A 20437-nucleotide genomic window follows, 5' to 3' on the forward strand; every position below is an offset into this window, starting at 1 on the left:
CTTATAGATTCCCACTTGAAAATGAATACTTGTTTAAATCATGTTATTTGGTATTTTCATTTCTTATTGCTTTCGCAGGACTTGTTGAAAATGTGCTCCTTTTGGAAGATCTTGATTTTTCTGTTGGCCGCATTCAACGTATTCGAATTTCTCCGGATCAAGAACACCTCGCTGCTAGCGTGACAGTAAGCGACAGTGAAGAGACTAGATGCATTATTGTGAATCTGCTGAAATTGCAACATATTGAATATGTCATCCCAAATGTCTTTAGCTTTGGTGAGTGTTATCACATTTTAAGGCCAAACACATTTAAGTACACACATCAGTCACATGTGAATAATAGAAACGTGCTTCGGTGAAAAAATGGTTTTGTTACAAAAGTACCTTCAGATACTTTACAGCACGGTTTGCAACATATGCCCATTCTGCTATGTACTGGTGTAGAATTAGTGTGCAAATTGTCCAGTTTGTGCTGATGATTTTGAACATACTTCATCAACGCTACCAAAAATCCTAGCAAACACCATGTTTTCCTCGATTAGATCTTTTGGAATCACTAACTGCAGACTTTAACCACAAAGTAAAACACATCTGAGTATAGGAAGAGATGTCACCCATCTTAATGTATCCTGCAAATGATTACTTGAACTTGCTTTCTCAGAAGATTTGCAGTCAGTATCTGCCTTATTGCTTTCATTGCATGTTATTCTTTCTGTCCAAAATGTTTGCATTTCCACAGTTCTGCCAGTCTCTACCCTACAGCTTGTACAAGCTGTCTTTTTCTCCAGCAGTTGTCAAATAACACATGAAAGATCACAACATAGAGCTCATAGTCTTCTAATATTCTCAATAATACAGAGCTCACATTTCCTTCCCTGTACAGATTAATCCTAATATGCTCTTTGTACCTGTAGAGTCCCAACAAATTTGCAAAATCGCTGAAGTTCTTAGCCAAGAAATAGGAATTGCCTTTGACTTCAACATACACTGATACGTGTCCTAGAGAACTTTTTAAACCTCAGCTCATTGTAAAATTTTTGAGTTGCTGCATCGTAATGCATAATTGGTGCTATTGTCAATCCCTTAGCCGATGGTACAGCTATTGAAATCAAATCTGTAACATGCAAAAAAGTGTACAAAAATATACAATGAAAATAAAGACTTAATAGGTTGATCTTGCCACTGGCTAATATTTTTCCTGGAGCCCCTAGCAGAAGTCTCTTACTTTGCTGATCTTGCTATTGTGACGGGGAAGGAGGACCCAAAAAGATGGGGGGAGCTCAGAGGAGAGGGGCTGGTCCATAGGTGCAATTATAGAATGATTTAGGCCCCCAGGACACACATTGCAGTGCTCTCTGCTCCCTCCCCAGCAGACCTGTCAAAGAGGTGCCTGTGCTGTCTCACTTAGGTGAGGCCCCTGCGAGGGTACCATATCGAGGAAGATGGGAACATTGAGGCATTAGCGAAGATGGACAAGACCGAGTTTTCAGATGCAAACCTGCACTGCGGAGTGGACTACAGGGCTCGGTAGCAGGGTGTAGCAGGGAAGGATCTGGGAAGGTTTAAATTTCGTTAACCACATTGGCCTTGTTTATGCTAGATGATCATTAGAGACTCAAGGGTACCATATCGAGGAAGATGGGAACATTGAGGCATTAGCGAAGATGGACAAGACCGAGTTTTCAGATGCAAACCTGCACTGCGGAGTGGACTACAGGGCTCGGTAGCAGGGTGTAGCAGGGAAGGATCTGGGAAGGTTTAAATTTCGTTAACCACATTGGCCTTGTTTATGCTAGATGATCATTAGAGACTCAAGGCTAATGAAGTGGGATGAGTTGGTCTCCATGAACCCTGAAGGGCATTGTTTGCATGAGGCTTTGCATGATGTTGACATTCCGTGATTATTGCTTGTATTATTTAGCATTCAGACTTGTGGCCTAGAGCCATGTTAGAAGATGAGACAAATATCTTTGAGTGGAGCATCTTGCTGAGACAATGCCAGAGAGCCAAGAGAGGAACAAAGGAAGATGCCAATTAAGAATTTTTTAAAGCAAATGGATTTTTCTCACATAAGAGCTAAAGAGAACCACTCATGGTGGGTTTTTTATTTGAGAGGGTGTAGTACTTACAGGTAGAAAAAAACGAGTGTACCTCAGTCACTGCTTTACATACCATCTTGTCAACATCTCTAAGTTGTTGCATGCAGTGAATTACACAATAGAGGGTCTCACAAGGAGAATTATGGGCTTTGAGCAAGCACTTGAGGTGAATACGCTTAATAGCACCTTGGGACATAGTAAAGGTCAAACTCCTCCCTGGGGGCATGAAGGGAATTTAAACATTCTGTGGTTGCAAACATTTTACTTGTACAGGGGGAAAGTCCTTCACAGTTTGTACAGAGGTGCCCAGCTAAGAGTCTGAGGTGTCCCTGTGGAGACCCAAACTTCCAAACTGGAGAGTGAGATGGAAGTTTTGATTCACACCGTGTTGGAGTCTGGAGGCACTATGAAATCCTGTTACAAGGCTCCCACAAGATGGTATAACTGTGAAGAATTGGCAGAAGGAACTGTAATTCTGTTCTCAAAATCAAATCAGAAGGCACGGGATCTTGTGAAAGTGATGAGATGAAAGGAAGTATGCTGTGGGGATGTTTGCTTCTTCTTCTCTCACCTCCAGCTTCAAATAATGACCATGAAGAGCAGTCAAGTTGGCCTTAAAGAAGGATCTTGACTTGATTTGTCTTTGCAAGGCTTAATGCAATGGGTTTGTTTTCACACGGGAAGAGACCCTTACGGCTTTTATAGATGGGATCAGGTGTGCTGGTTCTGGACCACAATGATTTCCATAGTTTACTGTCAAGATCTTGTCTAACTGTTATAGGGCATATGAGTCATCTGGTGTTCCTCTTCCTGATGGCTGGAGGGACATTTTTGGGAATACGAGATATTATCTAGTCTGAATGTATTGATGTTTCCTGGTTCACTTCTTTCCCCTTTTAGGGCCCTTATGGGCCACAACAACTTCCATTCTAAAAACGATGTGTCTATTGGAAAATCAATAAGGTGGTTGTTTTCAGCTAAAATTATTTAAAATTAAAATAAAGACTTTATAATAATATACGGTACAGGAAAAAAATGGTCCCAGTGGACACAAGTTTGAGAAAAGAAATATAAACATCAACAACACCTGTTAAAGCAATTAAAACAATATTATTCATATTGACCACATTTTATTCATGTGGAACATGGATTCTCATGTTCACAAACGGAACATTTGTTAAATACAATTATAAAGAGGTGCCCCAACAGGGATGGAGGGGTAAGTGCAGCAATGTGCAGATGTTAGGGTGAGTGAGGGAAGGAGGGCAATGAACAATATATACATCTAAATCATGAAAAAAGCCAATCCAGCCTTATCATTGATCCTCTTGGACAGTGGCAGGTCACCGAGACACCAACCTATTTCATATCTTAAAATTCAGTGATGTATCCAAAGTAATAAAGTTCCCAATGCAAGAGAAGTACCTCTTATCAAAATAGTGGCCTCAACCTAAACAAGCAATTTTCTTTTTCTTCTTATTTCTTGTGTAAAATAATGCATGGTTATATAGTCATCCGAACTGTTCATTCCAATTCCTGCTGGCCTGGTAGAGCAACACAAGGCTGGAAAATCAGTGGTTACTCCCAAACCTGTTTCTCATTTTCAAGAAAGTAAAGTTAGAGTCAAATAGCAGAGTGAGCGCTAAATATTGTAACGTAAAATTGCTTCTCTTTGTTTCACTTCAACCTAAAATAAACAGAGGGCTTTTTACACTGTTTGTCAGACATTGCACAGCTAATGCTTTCTCACATGACTCCCGAATTAACCCTATTTGCAAACATTTACTGCCAATTACGCGTAGATAATGGGGTGTTTGTTAGAGTGCTGTGCAAGCAGACAAATGGATCAAAGTTCTTTGAAGAAATATTAATAACTGTAAATTTACAATTCAGAGTTGTGGAATATGATAATGCATTATTAGGGCACTTTTGTTTCAGTTCCATTGCTAGACATGATGCTCACATGGGACAGGTGGCAAGAGAAATATGTCTGAATAGTCTTCCTTTAACAATGTTCTTCTCCTGAGAAGATCACCTCTGTCCACTCGGTGTGAAACGTGAACGCGTGAAAGATTCAAGAGTATGGCCAGGGACTGCCGGAGGACCCCCACCCTTCCGTTAACCAACATTATTAACAGGACGTGAGAGGGATTTCTTTGGAAGGCGGGGGGTCTTTCGACCTCCCCGGCCGTATTTATTAAAACATACAAAATAAATCAAAAATTGAAATAAACAATATTTACACAATTACGCAGAAAACGTTACAATTGATATATACAGGTATCAGATGGCTAACCTTAACATATTACTAGTACAAGGTATTTATTTCCTATCCGAAACTAACATATCAATCACATTATACAATATTTATATTTTCTGCGTACCTATTTAGGCCTACGGCAAGGTCAATAACTGGTGTCAGATCCTTATCACTAAACCATGCCCTCCTGAAGGAGTGCGCATGCGCATAGGGCCCGCTTACCGTGAGGGTACTTTGGCCCCCCGGTTACCCCCGTACGCGCTATTAACTCCATTAAAGGGGGCCCTTGCATCTCTGCGCCGTTTACTGGAGTCATTGTGCACGTGTGGGGTGGCCAACCAGCCTAGAGAAAGCATGACTCTCCCCTCCCCCGCCCCCATGTAGCCAACAGGCTGTAATTGCCCCTGGAGTTGTAGGGGAGACCACTTGTCCCTCCCTTTGGGCGACCCCATTCGAGAATGGCGCCGCCCCCTGAGGACCTTAAATTAACTGCTCACCAATCATGACTTTACCGCCTGACCAAGGAATAGCAATAAATACGACAATTGATGACCTGAAAACGGGAGAAAGTCCTAAGGAACAAAACGTATTAGTCAGACACTTTTGTCATCCATAAACATTTGTCACAAAATTGTGAAAACCTTCTTAATACACAATAACAAACATCTGCTTCAGGGGATGGTGGGTGGGGAAAATATTTACAACCTCCTAGAGGCTGGAGGGGCAAGCCGTGGCGCACAGGAGGCAAAGAGGCAGACTCTTGCGCTCCACGGCCTTTTAACCCCTCATCGGCCAGGCCGGATCTAACCGGCCTGGCCTTTGTTCCCTTCATGACCCGGAAGTGATTTGATCACTTCCGGGTCACCAGAGGACCCGGTGCGGGTGGGGGCCGGTGCGCCCCGCCATAATTGCGACAGGGCCGATGTCGGCCCCGCCTTTCCTGAATGGGTAGTGAGTAAATAGTTATGTTCCTTGTGTAGGTTAAAAAAATAATTTTCACCAACAAAAATTAGCAGTGAGTCAGAAAGGCCAATAGAATTATGTATCCAACAGAAAAAAACAACCAAGGTATTGAAAAATAGGGAGAAGCTATCAATGTGAGCGAGTTCCCATCAGTCCACCATCGAGACCGCCCTTCATCATCTGGGATCTCTTATTCCTTTCGAAAAATGGTAGGCCACAACTGACGGCTGATTTTTGATAACCAGGTCAAGGGTGTACCAAACACACTAACTCAGATGTGAATAGGGTGTGCCTAGTGAGGAACTGAATAGCAGTGCTAAAAAGTGAAAGTGTTGAAGTGAAAAAAGAAAAGAGAAAAACTCTAAAATTAGGTAGTGATAGGGGAAAACAACTTTTAATATGCACCCTTTCACTCCCAACTCAATAAAAATAGTGCAAGTAGTAGTGTAACAAATAACTACCAACAAGAATGTTAGGTCGACATGTTTCTGCAGTTACTGGAGCCTATCGGTCTCCTGCTGCTTCCTCAGGACCATTAGTGCTACTGCTATATGTTCAAAAGGTAAAAGATATCACCTGATAAGTGCAATATATACTCGTCTTCCCAACTTTAAATCCAGATGTTCAGCCGGGGAAAATGTATGGATACATAGAAAAAGACCAAGAGAAAGCACGGTCAGTGATTATAATAACGTGCTTTGATTGTGATGTTATCTTCTAAATAAACAACATGCCGGTTGTAAAATACCAGCCAATTCTGGACAATCACAATTTGTCACATATATATATCTTTTATTCTCACTCACCCATTTGCTGGGAAGGAACAACCCCACCTCACCTGGCACCAGCTCAGGTAGTGGGTGCACCGCTCTGTAGTAAAAATGTAAAGGTTTTGTTTTAAATAGGTTGAGAGTACCTCGTACTCCACGTATCACCCGTCTCTCGCACGCCGCATCCGGCGCCGCACTCTCTCACAAATTCGATCGTATTGATTACGTTTTCAAAACACAGCGTAAGATGGTAAAAAATCGCTGGTTTCACTCTCTGAGTAACTAATTTGAATGGGACTCCTGGACCGATATCTCTGATTATACGTTGGTCAAGAAAAGGAATCCTCAGTATCCCCCTTCAGCAAAGATTGTTTAAAGAGAGTATGCTCGATAACCTACAAAAGCGCAAACTTTGTCCCTTAATGCGCGTAAGCCTCTTACCTCTCCGTATATTGGTTCCTGCTTCCGCGTCGGGCGTAGGCTGCGTGCGTACGCGTGACGTGATGACGTCACGACGTATAGCGGTAATCGGGAGATGTAGTTCCCGTTTTGATTAACCGAGACCTGAATCGGATCCCAGCTTGACAAATCATTATGGGCAAGTTTATCACAGGAATGCAAACCTCATGTTATCTTATCTGTTGGTCACAATAGTAACAACAGAGTTGGCAAGTCCGAACCTTACAGGTTAAATTCCCAAATTTAAAAACGCTGGTGACTGTTTTGTTGCCGTCTGCCAGGGGCTATTAAGATTTGTCAGGGTGTACTATTCCGTGCCCTTACTGAGAACAGCATTGACTCTATGAAGATCAGTCGATCTAGAAAATAGCCCACATACAGTGTAATCTGAGTCAGACAGACACATAGAGTTGAACATAGGCTAAGATATAAAACAGTGTGATGGGTCCTCAGAGTGACATCCAGGGAATTTCTTCATTTAACCCCGATTTGTCTGTCTTAAGTCTAAAGACCCATTTTTGTTCACATTTAAAAAGAAATTTGGGAATGTCAGTGACTGTTGGTGGGATCCACAGTTGGTCAAGTACTGTCCAGAACAGATCAGAGGGTTGATGTCCTACTTCTAAGAAGTGGTTAGTCAATTTTGTTGCTTGTCTACAGCATCTAATGGAACCTTTATGCTCAGAGATTCTTAACTTAATTTTCCTCGTTGTCATCCCTACATAGTTCATTTTGCAGGGACATGTAATTAAGTAGATAAGATTCGAGCTGTTACAGTTTGTGAATCTTCTGATTTGCCATGGTCGGTCAGTGCCTATGTCGATAGTGTGTGTCCTAGTTGTTTGTGGACATGCCGCACAGTGGCCACATGGATGATGTCCCATGACGGCAGGCAAATCCCACAGGTTACCAACTGCTCGTGGAATGCTTGTCTTGGGTCTGGTGTGTACAAGCTGGTCCTTTAAATTCTGTCCTCTTTTAAAAGCAAACAAAGGAAGGGGCAACGTATCAGTGCCCGTATTTAGAATCTTCTAATGTTTCTTTACAATTTTTTTAATTCTGTTGGAATATGTACAGTAAGTATTGACACACGTGATTCTCTCTTGTTTGGGTTTAGGGGGTGCCAACTCCAAAAGACTCTCTCTGTTATTATTGGAGGCCCTTTTCTTAGCATGTCGAATCAGGCGTGTTGGATATTTCTTGACCAACAGATTTTTTTCAAGTGTTTTCGAGTGTTCATTGAATGCAGGTTTTGTAGAGCAATTCCTCTGAATACGGAGGAATTGCCCAAAGGGCAAATTGTCCCTCAGGGCTTTCGGATGGAAGCTTTCATAATTTAGCAGGGAGCTCCTTGCCATTGGCTTTCGGTACAACTCCGATTGTAATCCCCCTCCAGATGAAGAGATCAATAGATCTAGGAAAGGTAGTTGATGTTTGTCGAATTCTATGGTGAAATTAAGAAAACAATTCCTACCATTCAACCACAAATGGAATTGGTGGAGTTCCTCAACAGTGCCCCGCCACACTACCAGGATGTCGTCTATATACCTCTTCCACACCCGCAGACACCGAAGATGGGGATTGTTGTCTGCGAGTATGTGGGCCTGCTCAAATTTGTGGACATACAGGTTAGCGAGACTAGGAGCAAAAACGCTGCCCATGCTAGTCCCGCTAACCTGTAGATAGATCGACTCCTCGAACTGGAAAAAATTCTCAGTCATGGCCAAATTATATTTGGGGGTTTAGCAGTTAGGGTCGTAAAAAATTCCCCTGGGACCTCTTTCAATGTTCTAAGGTTAAAAAAATAACACAATGGTCGTTATTGTTAGCCTATTTTGAGGTGGCTGCCATTGTTTTCTGAAACTAACTAAACAATAATCGAAGAGTGAAAAACATTTGCATTTCGACAACCCTAGAGTTGTCAAAAACTGATGAAAAGCTGTTTTTGTAGCAGAATCCTCAGTAGCTCCTAATTTCTGTTAGGGAGTTTTCCTGTATCATAAAGATTTCTCTGGAAAATTAGTTTACCAAATATCTTAATTTTTAGGTCCCACCTGGCGATATCAGCGCATTCGCTGATTTCTCTATGGCGAGTGCCTTTTGTTATCAATTCTCCCAAAGGCTTGCATGCATGCGTCTGCATGGACAAACATGGCTGCTCTTGCCATTTGTCCATTGCAAACAGCATACGCGTGTCCGCTTGTCCGTAGGGACTGTGGACAGTCCGACGCCATTTTGCATTTTGGTGTCACAGCAACGGAAAATGTCTTTCAGTACGGAGCTTGGCTGCACTTGTTTTTTCTGCACTCAGCGTGTCCACTTTAATTCCTGAAATACGAGTTGCAACTGAGATGGCTGGCGCACGTGGGTGCCCTGCTTGTTTAATTTACGAGGTGCACTTCTAGAGATTGTGCTTGATCGCAGAAATAAACACCTAGAAATTGTGAGTGATCGCAGAAATAAACACCATTTTTCAGCTGTGTTTTTCATTATGTAGTGCATTTGAGCACCCTGCTTGTTTAATTTACAGTGTGCACTTCTGGAGATTGTGCCCGATCGCAGAAATAAACACAATTTTTTTTGCTTGTGTTTTTAGTTATGTAGATTGGAATTGATTTGGGCAGTTTTTCTCTGCCACGTACCCCTATCAGTTTTTCCAGACTACTGTGCTTGTACTTTATCCTCCCGGTGTTCCTCACTGTGGTAACTTATGGCGGCTGCAAATCTCCGTATTTACACAAGTAGCAGAGACAGGAGAGGAGCAGTGGGGTCTGAGATAAGGGGAGCGGTTGACGCACTGGAAACCTGCCCTTCACTGCACGTTGCAGTCCCAAGCAGTTGCTGTGGCTTTTGTTGATCCTACATGTCTTTCATCTCCAGTGGTGCTCGAGCAGTCTCTGGGAAACGAACAATGGGAATTTACTTTAGGTGAAACTATTTCTGCGCTACCTGCATAACAAATATAATCAGATAGTTGTTTTTTTTACATCTATTATATCCGATTTTAGTTTTGGGACACGTCCTGAAGTAGCTTAGTACATTATTCCCTGGTTGCTTGTAAAGATTGCATTTTTTCTAATTTTATTTTTAAATAGATGTTTCTTGTTTGCTCCCATTTATCATTTTTATTTTGAAATAGCTGTCGTTCTGACACTGATTATATTGCCTGTCGTCAATATGACCCATTGTTTGGCTGGACATATTCCTGCTTTCATTTCAGTGCCAAGAACGTTCCCTGTTATCCTACTGATGGGCACTGAGAGAAACTTGGACTGCCTTCAGCCGCAACTTAATTGTGGCCCCATAGAAACACCTGGATGAAACTCAGATCAGATTATGCACTAGGCAACAGTTATATGCTGCCTAAAAAAAGTAACACAACATGAAAAAAGTAACATAGCCTCCCACCATTCTACCAGGTGGATTCTATCATGGGTCAGTCCTATGTCCTTTCCTTTTCCCCCTTTAGGCCACTTCCCTTGGTGACATCATCTCCTGATTTGGTTTATTGTCACCTTTATGCCAATAACACACACATTTTCTCTCTTCCTACCCTTTCCTCTCACCTGCGTTCATGTATTTCTGACTGATTCACTGCTATCTGACATTGAATGACCCTCCTCCAAAACAGAGGCACTTTACTTTTCGTCCTCCTCTGAATCCAACACTGTTCTTTGTTCTATCCATCTACACTGCAGACCTGGAAAGTGAGCTACGTACAATCCAGGGAGACCCACCAAAATTGGGCCAAACACCTATAGTCAGTCTACAATATGCAGACGACCTAGTGCTCCTCCCAAAACCCCCGATCGGTTTACGTTTGATTTCCAAATTCGCGTTATACAGCACCAAAGCACAGTTAACAATAAACCTTAAAAAATCAAACATCTTATGCTTCTCCAGCTCCAGAAAGAAAAAACCTAAATTTGTATGGAGGATAAATTCTTCTACATTGACACAGGTGGACAAATATAAATATTTGGGCATCTCACTCGACCATCAATTAAAGTTCAACCACCATTCAGAACTGGGGAAATCAAAAGCCAAACAGCTTCAATTCGCTTTTAAAACGATACAAACACACCTAAGAGGTAGTTCTACCGGCCATATGTTAAAGATCGTAGCCGCCAAATTTTTGCCATCGCTCATATATGGCTCGGAAATGATGGCAACCAGGGACTCCACAGTGCTAAATCTAGCCCAATCCAGACTGTTTAAAAGTCTTTTTTTGATCCAGAGACACATGTCACAAGCCCAAATACGTTTGGAATATGGACTAACCAATCAGACTCCGGCTAGACAAGGCGCTCTGGCCAAGTACTACTGGCGCATGAGGGACGCTGAAGATAACACCCTAGCCCATTTTTGCTGGCTAGAGGTCGAAAAACAGGCCAGGTCCTCCAATTTAACATACAAATCCCTAAGGCAAGCGCTCGTTTCACTAAAGCTGGAAGAATCCTGGCTCTTACCTGTATCAAAAACAACAGGTGATGGACCGAATGAGGATCAATGTCACACATTCAACCCAGTCAAAAGATCTGGGTCCTAATCCATCGTTTTTTTGCACTCCACACCACCCTGGGTTAGACAATGGCGATATGCAAATCAGCTCTGACCCTGTGCCCCATGGGAACAGTCCAGTCCGAACTACAAAAGCCATGTCCTTCCCAGAACGGAATCAAGCATCCGAGGACCGGACCGGTTTCGAGGTAACACCTCTCATCAGCCCGGCTAGCTTGACTCCAAGTGGTGTGGAGTGCCTGGGACCCACGTCTGGGCATCCCCAGCGCACTTAGGGCGGCAATTGCAAAAACAACAGGTGATGGACCGAATGAGGATCAATGTCACACATTCAACCCAGTCAAAAGATCTGGGTCCTAATCCATCGTTTTTTTGCACTCCACACCACCCTGGGTTAGACAATGGCGATATGCAAATCAGCTCTGACCCTGTGCCCCATGGGAACAGTCCAGTCCGAACTACAAAAGCCATGTCCTTCCCAGAACGGAATCAAGCATCCGAGGACCGGACCGGTTTCGAGGTAACACCTCTCATCAGCCCGGCTAGCTTGACTCCAAGTGGTGTGGAGTGCCTGGGACCCACGTCTGGGCATCCCCAGCGCACTTAGGGCGGCAATTGCAAAAACAACAGGTGATGGACCGAATGAGGATCAATGTCACACATTCAACCCAGTCAAAAGATCTGGGTCCTAATCCATCGTTTTTTTGCACTCCACACCACCCTGGGTTAGACAATGGCGATATGCAAATCAGCTCTGACCCTGTGCCCCATGGGAACAGTCCAGTCCGAACTACAAAAGCCATGTCCTTCCCAGAACGGAATCAAGCATCCGAGGACCGGACCGGTTTCGAGGTAACACCTCTCATCAGCCCGGCTAGCTTGACTCCAAGTGGTGTGGAGTGCCTGGGACCCACGTCTGGGCATCCCCAGCGCACTTAGGGCGGCAATTGCAAAAACAACAGGTGATGGACCGAATGAGGATCAATGTCACACATTCAACCCAGTCAAAAGATCTGGGTCCTAATCCATCGTTTTTTTGCACTCCACACCACCCTGGGTTAGACAATGGCGATATGCAAATCAGCTCTGACCCTGTGCCCCATGGGAACAGTCCAGTCCGAACTACAAAAGCCATGTCCTTCCCAGAACGGAATCAAGCATCCGAGGACCGGACCGGTTTCGAGGTAACACCTCTCATCAGCCCGGCTAGCTTGACTCCAAGTGGTGTGGAGTGCCTGGGACCCACGTCTGGGCATCCCCAGCGCACTTAGGGCGGCAATTGCAAAAACAACAGGTGATGGACCGAATGAGGATCAATGTCACACATTCAACCCAGTCAAAAGATCTGGGTCCTAATCCATCGTTTTTTTGCACTCCACACCACCCTGGGTTAGACAATGGCGATATGCAAATCAGCTCTGACCCTGTGCCCCATGGGAACAGTCCAGTCCGAACTACAAAAGCCATGTCCTTCCCAGAACGGAATCAAGCATCCGAGGACCGGACCGGTTTCGAGGTAACACCTCTCATCAGCCCGGCTAGCTTGACTCCAAGTGGTGTGGAGTGCCTGGGACCCACGTCTGGGCATCCCCAGCGCACTTAGGGCGGCAATTGCAAAAACAACAGGTGATGGACCGAATGAGGATCAATGTCACACATTCAACCCAGTCAAAAGATCTGGGTCCTAATCCATCGTTTTTTTGCACTCCACACCACCCTGGGTTAGACAATGGCGATATGCAAATCAGCTCTGACCCTGTGCCCCATGGGAACAGTCCAGTCCGAACTACAAAAGCCATGTCCTTCCCAGAACGGAATCAAGCATCCGAGGACCGGACCGGTTTCGAGGTAACACCTCTCATCAGCCCGGCTAGCTTGACTCCAAGTGGTGTGGAGTGCCTGGGACCCACGTCTGGGCATCCCCAGCGCACTTAGGGCGGCAATTGCAAAAACAACAGGTGATGGACCGAATGAGGATCAATGTCACACATTCAACCCAGTCAAAAGATCTGGGTCCTAATCCATCGTTTTTTTGCACTCCACACCACCCTGGGTTAGACAATGGCGATATGCAAATCAGCTCTGACCCTGTGCCCCATGGGAACAGTCCAGTCCGAACTACAAAAGCCATGTCCTTCCCAGAACGGAATCAAGCATCCGAGGACCGGACCGGTTTCGAGGTAACACCTCTCATCAGCCCGGCTAGCTTGACTCCAAGTGGTGTGGAGTGCCTGGGACCCACGTCTGGGCATCCCCAGCGCACTTAGGGCGGCAATTGCAAAAACAACAGTGCGCTGGGGATGCCCAGACGTGGGTCCCAGGCACTCCACACCACTTGGAGTCAAGCTAGCCGGGCTGATGAGAGGTGTTACCTCGAAACCGGTCCGGTCCTCGGATGCTTGATTCCGTTCTGGGAAGGACATGGCTTTTGTAGTTCGGACTGGACTGTTCCCATGAGGCAACAGGGTCAGAGCTGATTTGCATATCGCCATTGTCTAACCCAGGGTGGTGTGGAGTGCAAAAAAACGATGGATTTGGGCCCAGATCTTTTGACTGGGGGAGTGTGCGACATTGATCCACATTCAGTCCATCACTTGTTGTTTTTGCTCTTACCTGTATCATACAACGCTTTTAAACATCTTACCAATAAAGCCATCAAAGAAGCATCGCTGCTAATGGACAAAGCCGCAGTGGCAGGAAAAAGCCATGCCTGGATTGTGTTGCCAACTTACAAATATCTGAAACCTCAGCCATACCTGCAAGATTGTTTCAGGGACCACTATAAGAGGAAATTAAGCCTTCTGAGGTTGGGAAGCTTCCAGAGTAAGGACCTCACCCCCAAATGGCAACGGTCCTGGTCAACTTCCGCCTGTCGCCTCTGTGGCAACGCCATAGAGTCTTTATTGCACTTAATATGCATATGCCCGGCACTACATAAACAAAGGAAAACGCTTTTGCTACCCCTTCTAAGAGAAGCACAGGTGCGAACTTGCAGAGCGGCTGTGATAGAATGCCTCAGCGGGACCCGTCACAAGCCCAAATACGTTTGGAATATGGACTAACCAATCAGACTCCGGCTAGACAAGGCGCTCTGGCCAAGTACTACTGGCGCATGAGGGACGCTGAAGATAACACCCTAGCCCATTTTTGCTGGCTAGAGGTCGAAAAACAGGCCGGGTCCTCCAATTCAACATACAAATCCCTAAGGCAAGCGCTCGTTTCACTAAAGCTGGAAGAATCCTGGCTCTTACCTGTATCATACAACGCTTTTAAACATCTTATCAATAAAGCCATCAAAGAAGCATCGCTGCTAATGGACAAAGCCGCAGTGGCAGGAAAAAGCCATGCCTGGATTGTGTTGCCAACTTGCAAATATCTGAAACCTCAGCCATACCTGCAAGATTGTTTCAGGGACCACTATAAGAGGAAATTAAGCCTTCTGAGGTTGGGAAGCTTCCCTAGTAAGGACCTCACCCCCAAATGGCAACGGTCCTGGTCAACTTCCGCCTGTCGCCTCTGTGGCAACGCCATAGAGTCTTTATTGCACTTAATATGCATATGCCCGGCACTACATAAACAAAGGAAAACGCTTTTGCTACCCCTTCTAAGAGAAGCACAGGTGCGAACTTGCAGTGCGGCTGTGATAGAATGCCTCAGCGGGACCCGGATACAACTAGCCTGCAAAACTATAAAATTTCTGGCTCATGCCGCAGAAGAGCTAGAAAGCATGGAAGTAATTAAAAACAATCTTGACCAACCGGCCTTATCATGGCTGCCCCATGACCCCCATTTCTCTTCTTAATGGACATCCCCTTATTTTCACTTTTTCAGGCTGTGTTCTCTAATCTGAGTCAAAATGTGTATCTCCCACCGAACTCACTTATTCCCCAAAGTATTTGCACTTTTTCTTAGAACAATCATCAGTCGTTTTGCAGTTCCTATGAGATAGTCATATCCCCCCCTAACCATTTCCTTAAAACTTTACACTGCGAATGTATACTTGCGTAAGTTTAAGATAATGCTTCTTTCCCCTCTTCTGTGATTTTATTGCAGTTTTTTATGCCGATTTTACGATATACATGCTGTTTGTATGGTGGTAAGACCCACCCTTTTATGATTTTTATAAATCAAATAAAAGTATATTATCACGTTGTTCTATCCACTTTCCTTCTGATCTTCTAAATAGTGCCTGTTCTGGCAGGATCCTTGAGGTTCTCTTTAACCCTTTTATGCGTTTGGAGTCATTTGTCACCACCACCGCACAGCAGCATTTCTACCATGGCCTTGGGGCCTCCCACATTACTCCTTCTCACATTTGCACAAGGATCTCAGTATTGCAACCAGAGCCTTGTTAAACATGTCAAGACACGCACTTGCCACTTCCTTTCACCACTAAGCAGTGTGACTCGGAGAGAAAAACAGGACTCCCTATAGCAATTGACAAAGTGGCCCACTTGCCTCTTTTTCTTATTACCTTGCCAACATAATTATACTCTACGCACACTCAAAACCACTTTGTGCTGCATATAGATTTCAATCTCTATTACTTCTATACCCAGCTCACAGTAACTGACGGTTCCCAGTAATCAGAGCATGCCCCGCAATCAGTGTTTTCAAAACTACAGTAAAATGCCACTTCATAAGTTTGAAACAATAGAACAATTTATTAGGCACTGTTAGACCTGGCATCCTTGGCACGGTTTCCCCCTAACGTTTTGCTTTCTGACCTCTTGTCTTTGCTCAATCTGCTTTTGCCGGCCTTAGGAATCTGAGCACTTTACCACTGCTACTACCAGTGCTAGAGTGCAAGTGCCGTCTCCTCTAAACATGGTAATACTGGCTAATACCCAATTGGCATATTTAATTTACTTATAAGTCCCTAGTAAAGTGGTACCTCATGTACCCGGGGCCTGTAAATGAAATGCTACTAGTGGGCTGGCAGAACTGATTGTGCCACCCACTTAAGTAGCACTTTAAACATGTCTCAGGCCTGTTATTGAGGAGCTTGTGTGTGCAGTTCAACCTGCCATTTTGACCTGGCACAATAAACCTTTTGCCAGGCCTAAAACTTCCTTTATCATACATATAAGTTGACCCTAGGTTAGGCACAGGACAGCACAGCAAAAACTCTTAAATTAATTTTCCACCACTGCAAGGCCCATCTCTCCCATAGGATAATATTGGGATCACCTTATTACATTTTATAAGTATAATTTCCAACTGAGCAGAGATTGGACACCCAAGTATGGCGTCTTTAGAATCACAATCTAAGATCATAACTTATAGTGAATTCAGATTTTATATTGTAATTCTGAAAATACCACTTTTAGAAAGATGGCATTTTCTTACTTTAGTCAATTGGTGCCTTCTGCCTCTCTGTGAATACATGTCTGAGGTGGACAACAGCTGGGCTTTGTGTATTACTCCTAGACTGCCACCCACAATGGGGAGCTTAGTTGTGACTGAATGGGCCATCACGGGCAGGGTGGGAGGGAGGAGCTGGGCACAGACCAACTTACACTTGAATATGCTGTGTCCTGCCTCTACACAAAGGACCTAATGACCCTGCATTGTCACTTCAGCCAGCTTGGAGCCAGAGGAGGTATGGAATTCCATCCACTTCAAAGACACTGTCTAGAAGCTTCTCCCATCTTCCAGAACCAGGGCTCTAGTGTATAAAAGAAGGACCTCGGTCACCAACTCTTCAGTACACTTCTGAACCTATGGATACTTTGCCAGGAAGGAAGACTACTGTGATGCTGAAGGGACTGTCTTTCCCCTGTAACTCCTGAACCCATCTTTAGCAAGTTCATGACCTCACAGTGGTACCTTTCAGGTGCTGGACCCCTGGTGTTGCTGAACGGGCTGTTAATTTAAGCTTTTGGGCTATTCGCAATGTTCGCACCGGAACCATACCGCTTGCAGCAAAAACCTGCTCTAGCCACTGCCAGCCTCTTTGCACAGCAAGCATCAATTACAACGGAAGACTACCTACATGAAGCTCCACCCCGCCTGTCCGTGACACCCGGCCTGCTACTCGCACCGGCCAACAGTCACCAGTGATGCTCTCCCTGCTCCCTGTGGCCCTCTTTAATGTAACCGGGACTCTTGGGACAAAACTTGATAAGGTAAAACGTCAGTGGGAGTAATCTGGGACTGTACCTGACCCGCACTCCATCATAGTCGGCCTAAACTTTTGACTTTGATCTGATTGGTGCTTTATGCTTTTAGGCGCTATATTGCAGTTTATTCTTTGAAAATTCATAATTCTGGTTCTACTGATTGGAGTTTTGTCATTTTGGTCTTGTTTTATTTATTAAATTAAGCTCTTGTTCTAACCTGGTGTGGGATCTTATTGTGTGGTGTTTTCACTGTTTTACTGTTTGAAGTGTTGTACAATTACTTTACACATTGTCTCTTAGTTAAGCCTGACTGCTCTGTGCCAAGTTACCAAGGGGTTGAGTACTGGTTAATTTGGGGTTTGCTTGTGCCTTACCCTGACTAGGATTGTGGTTGCTGCATGATGGGGGCTCATATCCCAGTCAACCGGTAACCCAATTTCTAACAAGCAATATGTCACTACACTATTCATTACTCTACTAATGTTGTTTTCTTTCTGATAGTGTGTTGCTGTTTTACTTGTTCAAAACCTCAATCAATTTTCCTGTTTATGCATTTCATCATATCCAGTTTACTGTGTACCACAACTGAGTTCATGTATGATGCTTGAGCCTAAATAAATAAATAAACTCAAGAGTTTAACCCACTTGACCCTGCAAGACTTTGGCATTAATTTAAGGATTTTCAAAAATATTATATTTATGAAAACCAGAACTTGTCTAAAACGTATAACATTGCCAGTACTTGTTTCACTGGCTATCATAAGTTTACTAATGTGATATCTGTTTGATTAAAGGTCACATTTTATCTGAACCTATACACAATTAATACGGGTGCAGAAGATATATTTAATTGTCGTTAATTTAAATAATGTTTGTATTATGTTTACATCGCACATTAATGCTGCTTTTAATATCTTTACAGAGTGGACAACAAACAATATTTTGTTCTACACTGAGCAGAAGAATGTTCGATGCAGTATGGTTTTCTTGTGTGACTTCACAGAGGGAAATTATACAAAGCTTGTTTACACAGAAACAAATCCAAGGTAACTAACAGTATTAGCTACGTAAAACGTGTCCAGTGGAGAATAGATTTGTTTTAACAGCTTTGTGCTTTTCTTGTTATGTTACACACAAGCTCAAATGTCTACTCCTCTGAAGGCAGACTTACCTATGTGATTAGCAATATAAAAAATACACTTGTCTGATTCAGTTTCAGTGCAGTAGATGGGATTGCGGCTTTGTAGCAGTCTTTAATTACATCACTCTTGAGGAGTGTAGGACTAGTTTCTTCTTGTTCCAGATACTTTACATTCTTTCCTCCTCTGCACCCAATGCACTTTCCTCCTGATATCTGTTCTCCTCATCTCCCTGCATCCTTGAGGTTCTCTTAACCCTTCTTTCTGTACGTCTAGAGTCATTTATCATTACCACCACTACTTCATCATTGTACCAGATATTACATCCTTGAGGTTCTCTTAACCGCTAACAGCTCTCCAGGGAGGACGTTTTTTACATGACTTATTTACAGCGCAGAGACAAGGAGTCAATTCCCACACCCACTGGGGCTTTAATTTTCGAAACATGTGACTTTGTTTGCAAGCAGCTCACTGGAGTATTATATGAAAACTACGTACACCAGAATGCTTAGGGAAAGCCAACGTCCACTGGGGCAGGTGTTAAGGACTAATGATTGCAGTGCTTCGCACAAAGCTCAAGCCTCTGAAGAAATGCTCCTCGAGCATGAAACGCGCCAGGCTGCTAATTCAATTGGACTTGGCTTCATCTGCAACAATGCTGTAACCTGCAAATAAAAAACGACAAGTTTATCTTCCTGGCTGGAGGCTTTTCCTTTTGGGGGTAACCTTTATGTTGGAGTGTTTGGCGGCCGACCCCGGTCGCGGAAAAGCCCTGCCACATGAATGTGGTTTCAAGCTGCAGTCACCGGGCTAACAGCTCTCCAGGGAGGACGTTTTTTGCATGACTAATTTACAGCGCAGAGACAAGGAGACAATTCCCACACCCACTGGGGCTTTAATTTTCAAAACATGTGACTTTGTTTGCGAGCAGCTCACTGGAGTATTATATGAAAACTACGTACACCAGAATGCTTAGGGAAAGCCAACGCCCACTGGGGCAGGTGTTAAGGACTAATGATTGCAGTGCTTCGCACAAAGCTCAAGCCTCTGAAGAAATGCTCCTCGAGCATGAAACGCGTCAGGCTGCTAATTCAATTGGACTTGGCTACATCTGCAACAATGCTGTAACCTGCAAATAAAAAACGACAAGTTTACCTTCCTGGCTGGAGGCTTTTCCTTTTGGGGGTAACCTTTATGTTGGAGTGTTTGGCGGCCGACCTCGGTCGCGGAAAAGCCCTGCCACATGAATGTGGTTTCAAGCTGCAGTCACCGGGCTAACAGCTCTCCAGGAAGGACGTTTTTTGCATGACTAATTTACAGCGCAGAGACAAGGAAACAATTCCCACACCCACTGGGGCTTTAATTTTCGAAAGATGTGACTTTGTTTGCGAGCAGCTCACTGGAGTATTATATGAAAATTACGTACACCAGAATGCTTAGGGAAAGCCAATGCCCACTGGGGCAGGTGTTAAGGACTAATGATTGCAGTGCTTCGCACAAAGCTCAAGCCTCTGAAGAAATGCTCCTCGAGCATGAAACGCGTCAGGCTGCTAATTCAATTGGACTTGGCTTCATCTGCAACAATGCTGTAACCTGCAAATAAAAAACGACAAGTTTACCTTCCTGGCTGGAGGCTTTTCCTTTTGGGGGTAACCTTTATGTTGGAGTGTTTGGCGGCCGACCCCGGTCGCGGAAAAGCCCTGCCACATGAATGTGGTTTCAAGCTGCAGTCACCGGGCTAACAGCTCTCCAGGGAGGACGTTTTTTGCATGACTAATTTACAGCGCAGAGACAAGGAGACAATTCCCACACCCACTGGGGCTTTAATTTTCGAAACATGTGACTTTGTTTGCGAGCAGCTCACTGGAGTATTATATGAAAACTACGTACACCAGAATGCTTAGGGAAAGCCAACGCCCACTGGGGCAGGTGTTAAGGACTAATGATTGCAGTGCTTCGCACAATGCTCAAGCCTCTGAAGAAATGCTCCTCGAGCATGAAACGCGTCAGGCTGCTAATTCAATTGGACTTGGCTTCATCTGCAACAATGCTGTAACCTGCAAATAAAAAACGACAAGTTTACCTTCCTGGCTGGAGGCTTTTC

General features: G+C 44.2%; 1 protein-coding gene across 2 annotated transcripts in view; it reads left to right on the forward strand.

The window, feature by feature from the left end:
* The window catches only part of PREPL (prolyl endopeptidase like), a 469235-nt gene that overhangs the window by 60532 nt on the left and 388266 nt on the right, over nucleotides 1-20437 (forward strand). For both annotated transcript variants that reach the window (XM_086927792.1, XM_086927791.1), the window contains 2 exons: nucleotides 79-276; nucleotides 18117-18240. In XM_086927792.1, the coding sequence (XP_086783918.1) occupies nucleotides 79-276; nucleotides 18117-18240 (322 nt within the window). The remainder of the gene's footprint in view (nucleotides 1-78; nucleotides 277-18116; nucleotides 18241-20437) is intronic.

This window comes from Lissotriton vulgaris, chromosome 6 (assembly GCF_964263255.1).
Source record: "Lissotriton vulgaris chromosome 6, aLisVul1.2, whole genome shotgun sequence".
NCBI lineage: Eukaryota > Metazoa > Chordata > Amphibia > Caudata > Salamandridae > Lissotriton > Lissotriton vulgaris.